At 38.9% G+C, this 7,191-nt stretch overlaps 1 protein-coding gene across 1 annotated transcript; it reads left to right on the top strand.

Moving 5' to 3' along the window:
• Positions 1–4,699: 4,699 nt before the first annotated feature.
• On the top strand, positions 4,700–5,356 carry LOC112454495 (uncharacterized protein K02A2.6-like). Its single transcript, XM_025015932.1, has one exon. The coding sequence runs from the start codon at positions 4,700–4,702 to the stop codon at positions 5,354–5,356; it is 657 nt and encodes a 218-aa protein (XP_024871700.1).
• Positions 5,357–7,191: the final 1,835 nt, after the last annotated feature.

Here is a 7,191-nt window from a genome sequence, read left to right as displayed (position 1 = left end):
TAACCAAAATACAATATTTTTATAATAAATGTAAGATAGAAAATATAGTATATGCAAAAAGCAGCGAGTTTTGTAAATAAGTTTTCAACGTTTTAAATGAGTTCAAATGTGGATGAAATAATAATAAATTTATAATTAATTTTTATTTACAAATTGGTAATTAGTAAACATAAATTTTTCATTATTAAAATAATTAATAGTTTGTCGAAATAAATTACTAGAAATTATTAGAAAATTAATAATTAGTGAAAAATAATTACTAATTTTCTCAATAATGAATTTAGTCTCAGGTAAATTATTAATTATTAAAAAATTATCTGGTTCAACATAAATAACTTAATTACTGAAAAATGGAAATTTTTTTGCCAATCCCTGGATATATTATTAAAGTTTCTTTTAATGTGACAGAATATTTTTTTTATAACTGAGCTTACCTCGGCTAGGACATTTGCTTATACATCGCGCATTACGAAATTCCTTATTATGCATTTTTTATCAAAATGCTATTCACATACAAGTTGATTGGGTTTCAGGTCCTTTATGCCAGGGATTGCGGATATCCATTTTTTACGCAATTTGTCACGTTTTGGCATTTTAAAAACTGAACAATTTACTTTCAGACTTTTGCACCCAGTCTTGCAATTCGGCACGACACAATATTTCGTTAATTTCATTGTTGTTAATTTAATCACTTTCTAGGACTTCGTACGTTCGTTACATTCAATATGTCAATATGTAATATGTTATATATGACATATGTCATATGTCATATGTCATATGTCACATGTTATATGTTATATATCAATATATTCAATATGTATTTGCGTTATTTAAAAAATCTCTAACCTCCAGCGCTCCAGGTGGTGATAGTGTCAACTACATAAAATGACTTCACTAAGCGAGTCACCCCCCACTACTAGAGTTTCCAGACCTGTATTCACGACCGTGGTTGTGATTTTTGTTAAAGCAGGGCACACACACGTGCCCACACTCGTATCCACTCGTATCAGTATATGTTCTGTGCTCGTATCGCTGCATTTCTTCGATATGTCAGATTTTCTAACCCGAATAGTCGTCAACTTTAACGATTAATATCTCGCTTCGCGAGGCAGACCGCCGCGTTTATCTGTCAGATTCTTTCATTTCGTGCAAAAACGCGTCGATTGAACATAATTTTATCTATATTTGCGTTCAGGCCCGTATTCTAAATAAATACCAAATAGCCTTAACAACGCGACTTTTCGACTGTTAGCGACTTCGTCCGAAAATGACCCGCTTTATCTTAAGAACGTAGTTACTGCATTGGCCACTACACGGTATGGCGCTGAAACCAGTGAGAAATGCTGGTCTCGTCTCAACCCGGACCTTTGGCTATCTGTCTATTAATCTGTGGTAATTCGCGTAGACATCTCGCAGCGCACGGAAACACGCGTAGTATTTCGCGTAGTGCGCCGCGAGATGTCGTTAAGAACATGCGAGTGTGGCGATGCTAGCCACGCTTTTGGACGGAGATGTGGCGACGCTAGCCACGCTATTGGATGAAAATCTCCGTTCAATAGCGTGGCTAGCGTCGGATTGAAAAAAGTAAGGAGAGTGTTGGCAATGCGTCGTGTGGGAAGTACTTTTATGCAACACGTGCATGGAAAGTGCTCCATTACGCACGCTACGCGTGCGTGATAGACCACTTTCCAGGCACTTGCAACATAAAATAGGGAGTGTAAGCCGTGTGTAAAGATGAAAATTCCCGGGATGAAAATTCCTCGCCTTCGGCTCGTGCGTAAACTCCGCACCCGGGAATTTTCATCTTTACACACGGCTTACACTCCCTATTTTATGTTGCAAGTGCCTGGAAAGTGGCCCATTACGCGCGCGCCATCTGTGCGACAAATAGCCAATTCTATACGCGAGTCAAAACAGTGCGGTAATGTAACATTACCGCACTGTTTTGACTCGTGTATGGAATCGGCCATCCGTCGCACAGATGACGCGCGCGCAATAATGGGCCACTTTCCACGCACTTTGTAATATAAAATAGGGTGTGTAACACGTGCGGGATGAGAATTGGACACTCGTGCGGGTGGTCGCACTCGCCTTCGGCTCGTGCGTCCACTCCGCACTCGTGTCCAATTTTCAACTTCCCGCACTTGTTACACAAATAACTATTATATGGCCCCGGAATTGCCGACTAAAGATAAAATTAAAAAAAAAAATTTTTTTAAACAATTTCATTGTTAATTAACAAAAAAAATTTTTTTTAAATTATTATTAATATTTTCGAGTCAAAATAAAACTTTTTTGTCTTTTGCATTTTTTTCGTAAGACGAGTCGTTTTCAAGTTATAGCATTATAAACAATTAATGATATCCAAATCTCTTCTCAAACTTTAAACGCGTTTTTCTCGAAACATGGTTTTAAAAAACGGTGTTCACGATATCTCGAGAACGGATCGATAGATCTTTTTGAAATTTGGACACGATATTCTTGGATGCTTTGTCTAATTAGCTACAATCAAACTTTTATAAATTTTTTGTTACAAAAGTTTAAAAAATGCATTGGTAACTCGAAAAAATAAGTCAAAAATCGACTTCAAATTTCAAACAGCCGCCATTTTTCGAATTTTTTTTTTTAATTTTTTTTTGTTCGTAGCTAACTGTCTTCTATATCACTAATTAGGAATTTAATGCATATTTTTGTTCCAGATGACGTGACAACCCAAAATGGTGAACACCGCAAAAAAACGGGGCTTACGCTGACGCCAATAAACAATATTTATTGTAGATAAATTTTAATTAAAAAATTCACAAACGTACTAGAATACATGCTCTTTTTAACAGAAAAAAAAGTTTTTGAATAAAGCAATTATTTCCTGAGAAAAAAATTCCCAAAATATGGTCACTTTACTCAGGTGTAAGCCCTTAAACGACTAGAAGACGCAAACCTCCGCATTAATCTGGAAAAGTGTGATTTTGGCGTAAAATCTATGGAGTTTCTTTGGTATCAAATTTCAAAACATGGTATCCAACCTCTGAAGAGCAAGATCGCCGCTATTTAGAAAATGTCAGCGCCCACAAGCGTCAAGAAGTTGCAAGTTTTCTTAGGAGGATTAAACTTCTACGGAAGATTTCTAAGAGACAGAGCTACAATCGCTGAACCGCTTCATCGATTGTTATACAAAAACACACCGTGGCCGTGGAAAACCGTCCACGAAGAGGCTTTCATTAAGATAAAAAGTCAACTAATTTCAGCACCAATTTTGTGCCACTTCGATGAAGCCAGACCGATAATAGTTGCCGCGGACGCATCGCCGACTGGAATTGGAGCAATCCTGGCCAACATTGGAGAAGATGGAGAAGAACATCCAGTAGCATTCTTCTCAAAGACGATGTCTCAAACACAAAGGAGGTACTCGCAACTGGATCGGGAAGCACTCGCCTTGATACAAGCAGTACGACACTTTTACCAGTACATAGCAGGTAGAAAGTTTATGCTCGTAACGGATCACAAGCCCCTTTTGGGAATATTCGACCCTCGTAGGGCAACGCTTGAAATTATCTCCCTCAAACAAAAGAGATATGCGGGCAAGATTCCAATAACCCTGACGCCTAAATTTGACGATGGTTTTTGGTAGTACTTTTAACGCTAAACAAAAAATTATATAGGTCTTATAGGGCTAACCGCTCTGGTTTTCAAGATATACAGTGTTAAAGTTAAAAATAAATAATATGAATTTTTAAATAATACTTCAATTATGTGTAGTACACACGTAGGCGGGGGAGGGGCTACCGCAAGCAGGGGGGTGAGGGTGAACCTCGGTTCGCGTGAAAAGTTAAAAACCCGTTTTATTCTTTCGTCGCTTCGTATGAAAAGTTGCATTGTGTAAAAATATTTAATATCTGTAACAGAAATAATTTGTTATATAGCAGAGAATAGTTAAGATATTAAAAAGTGACACCTCGTGACACCTCGACGTTTCGCGTAGAAAGTGTATGCGTGGAGGCAGTAGGTTCCGCGGGGGTCTCTGCGGGGAGCTCCATTATTGTCAAATTAGACACATAGTGTGCCTTCAAAGTACATGCGTCGGGTTCTTACGCGTGAAAAGTTCTAAACCCGTGTGGCACCTCGTTTCATATCGACAATTTATATCAAGGTCATTGAAATCGGTCGCCCTTAATCTAAAATTTTACCAACTTTAACACTATATATCTCGAAAACCAGAGCAGTTAGCCCTATAAGACCTATATAATTTTTTGTTCAGCATTAAAAGTACTACCAGAAACCATTGTCAAATTAAAGCGCCAAGGTTATCGGAATCTAACCGATATGCGACGACACTGAGTGCGTACGATTACGATCTCGTGTATAGGCCGGGGAAGAAGAATGGAAACGTTGACATTTTATCACGTTTGCCTCTCGGTGACGTCATCGAAGAAGATGAAAAAATTTTCGGCGAAGTGATGATCGAAAACGCACATAAAAAAACTAATTACTGTACAAGAGATAGCTGAACAGACAAAAACTGATCCGACGCTACGCCAAGTAAAACAATGGCTAAGAAAAGGCTGGCCTGCAAAAGTGACATTGGAATTTAAGCAGTTTTGGACTAAACGACAAGAGCTGTCACTATACAAGAAATGTATATTATGGAGCATTCGAGTAATCGTACCGGGAGATTTAAGACAGATCGTCCTCGAATATCTGCATGGAAATCACCCCGGAATCTGTGGCACTAAAAGCTGCTGCACGGTCGTACGCATGGTGGCCTCGAATTGATACAGACATCGAATTATTAGTCAAGAACTATAAAGCATGTATGGAAGTACAATCCGCACCTGCAAAAACTCCTACGGAACAGTGGAAGTCATCGAAGAAACCATGGAGTCGCCTGCATGTTGATTTTGCAGGTCCAATTGAAGAACAAACGTTCTTTATTACGGTGGATGCAGCAACAAAATGGTTAGAGGTAAAAAGAGTTTCATCTCCGAGCTCAGCTGTAGTAATCCGAGAATTACGACAACTCTTCGCTACATTCGGAGTACCAGATACTATCGTGAGCGACAACGGCACAGTTTTTGCTTCTACGGAGATAAGAGATTTTTACTCAAAAAACGGCACTAAATGGTTGCACACCGCAGCATATAACCCGCAGGCAAACGGACAGGCGGAGAGAATGGTACAAACTACAAAAAGATCGCTAAAAAGATTAACCGACGGAGATTGGGAAGTAAAAATAACCCGATTTCTTCTAAAACACCATACTATGCCATCGTCCTCATCAGGAAAAAGTCCGGCGGAAGAAATGTTTAACCGCAGACTAAGAACGGCGTTGGACAAAATGAGGCGAAGGATGAAGAAATAGAAGATGAAGCAGAGTCTTATTTGCGAATCCAAACTATTCCATTGGACACAAAGATCCGGATGAGAAATTACAGAGCTACGAGTCCTAAGTGGGACAACTGCTATAATTGAGAAACGTTTAGGAAAACGTACGTACATTGTAAAAAAAATAGACACCGGTCTAATGCACAAAAGGGACGTGGATCAACTGGTCGAATTACCTGCTGCAAAGATTTGTGTGCCTTTCTTTGACTCCGAGACAACACATTGCCCAGGAGAAGAAGTCGGCCAAACTTTAGATGGAGAAGCGGCAGACAAGGCGGAAGAGGAACGGTTACGCCGTGCAAGACCAAAGAGAAAATGTGTTTTGAAGGGAGCCGAAATCGCTACCGAAAAAGTCTACTCGAAACAAGCGTTCACGAGGGGTTGCCATGATGATTAATCGTTATTTCCTTTAACGAAAATATATCTATTTAAGTTCTAGGCTGGAAAATGACGCGAATCCTAGAACTATTCTAAGGGGGAAGAGATGATATATATCCAAGTACGGTTTGCTGCCACTAAGGCAGCACGCTCCGGTCGAGCTGTAAGAGCGCGTCTGACGCAGGACTTCGCGCATCCAGACAGCTGCGGACATCTTGTCTTCCTCCTGACGTGGTACTCTTCTTGTAACGTGCACATCCATACGATTGTACTCAAACAGAAATATATATATTGTTGCTTACTCCGTCTTTAATCATTAAGGGGATGCTGGAGCCGTAGCCGAACTCGATCGGCGTCGGTAAAGAAGACCGGCGAACTATATCTGTCCTTGTATAGACAAAGATATAGACAAGGATAGCACGCTACATTGCACGCACACATACGCACGATGCACACCGACATTATACTTTTATATTACGCTTCCAAATCTTGATTTGGAGGGTTTATCGATGTTTTTCTTGTTGTGCAATTCGGGGGAACTTGTTTTCGCGTTCGTACCAATGGTATATCTCTTATATGAAATACATCTTGTGACGAGCTGACAGCTCGCCGCAACTCGAGACGCCATATTGGGATAAGAGTAGGATAAGGAAATCTGTACTTCCGTAATTTTTTCTCGTTTTCTATATAAAATCGGAGTTTCCCCGAATCATTAATGTATGTACTGCAATTCTGGAGAAGGATTTTTAATTCTGTCAAATTAATACGACGCTACGTGCCGACAAAAAATGCCGGTAAAACAGACGGCTCCAGCATCCCCTTAAAGGATGCAACAATAACATTAAATAATATTATTTTATATAATATTCATGTAATATTATCAGGAGCGGACATATAACCATCTATTAATATCTATTATTATAAGTACCTGACGTCTGTCTATCTGTCTGACCGCGAACTACTCATTCGTTAATGGACTGAATTTCAAAGTATTGTATGTGAAGTAGGGGTAGAATTTCCCGGCAATTACTATAAAGTATATAATTTTACGTTACCAATTTTTTGGTAACCGGTTACGAAATTTTTCCAATTTTCCAAGAAATAATTGACCGAATCTCAAAGAATTGTATATGAAGTAGGAGTAGAATTTCCCGGGGATTGCCATAAAGTGTATAATTTTTTGTTACCGATTTTTTGGAAGCCAAAATGTTTCCAATTTTTCCATCTGGAATTTGCCAAGTGGGAGATGGCAACATTTGGGAATTAATTGACCAAATCTTAAAGAATTATATATGAAATAGGGGTAGAAAGAACTAAAGAATGTAATTAGAAAAACTGTTAATAATAAAGGGGTTTCCGATTTTTGTTTAAATAAATGTACGTGATTGCTCTAATTTCCTCAAATTGTCTGTCTGTCTGACTGCGAACTACTCA

This window comes from Temnothorax curvispinosus, unplaced genomic scaffold (assembly GCF_003070985.1).
Source record: "Temnothorax curvispinosus isolate PA1 unplaced genomic scaffold, ASM307098v1 QBEX01005095.1, whole genome shotgun sequence".
In the NCBI taxonomy this organism is placed as follows: Eukaryota; Metazoa; Arthropoda; class Insecta; order Hymenoptera; family Formicidae; genus Temnothorax; species Temnothorax curvispinosus.
This window is presented reverse-complemented; position numbering and strand designations above follow the sequence as displayed.

What these genes read in the sequence shown, in the direction of transcription:
- LOC112454495 (XM_025015932.1), top strand. Translation starts at nt 4,700, where the DNA reads ATGGAAATCACCCCGGAATCTGTGGCACTAAAAGCTGCTGCACGGTCG.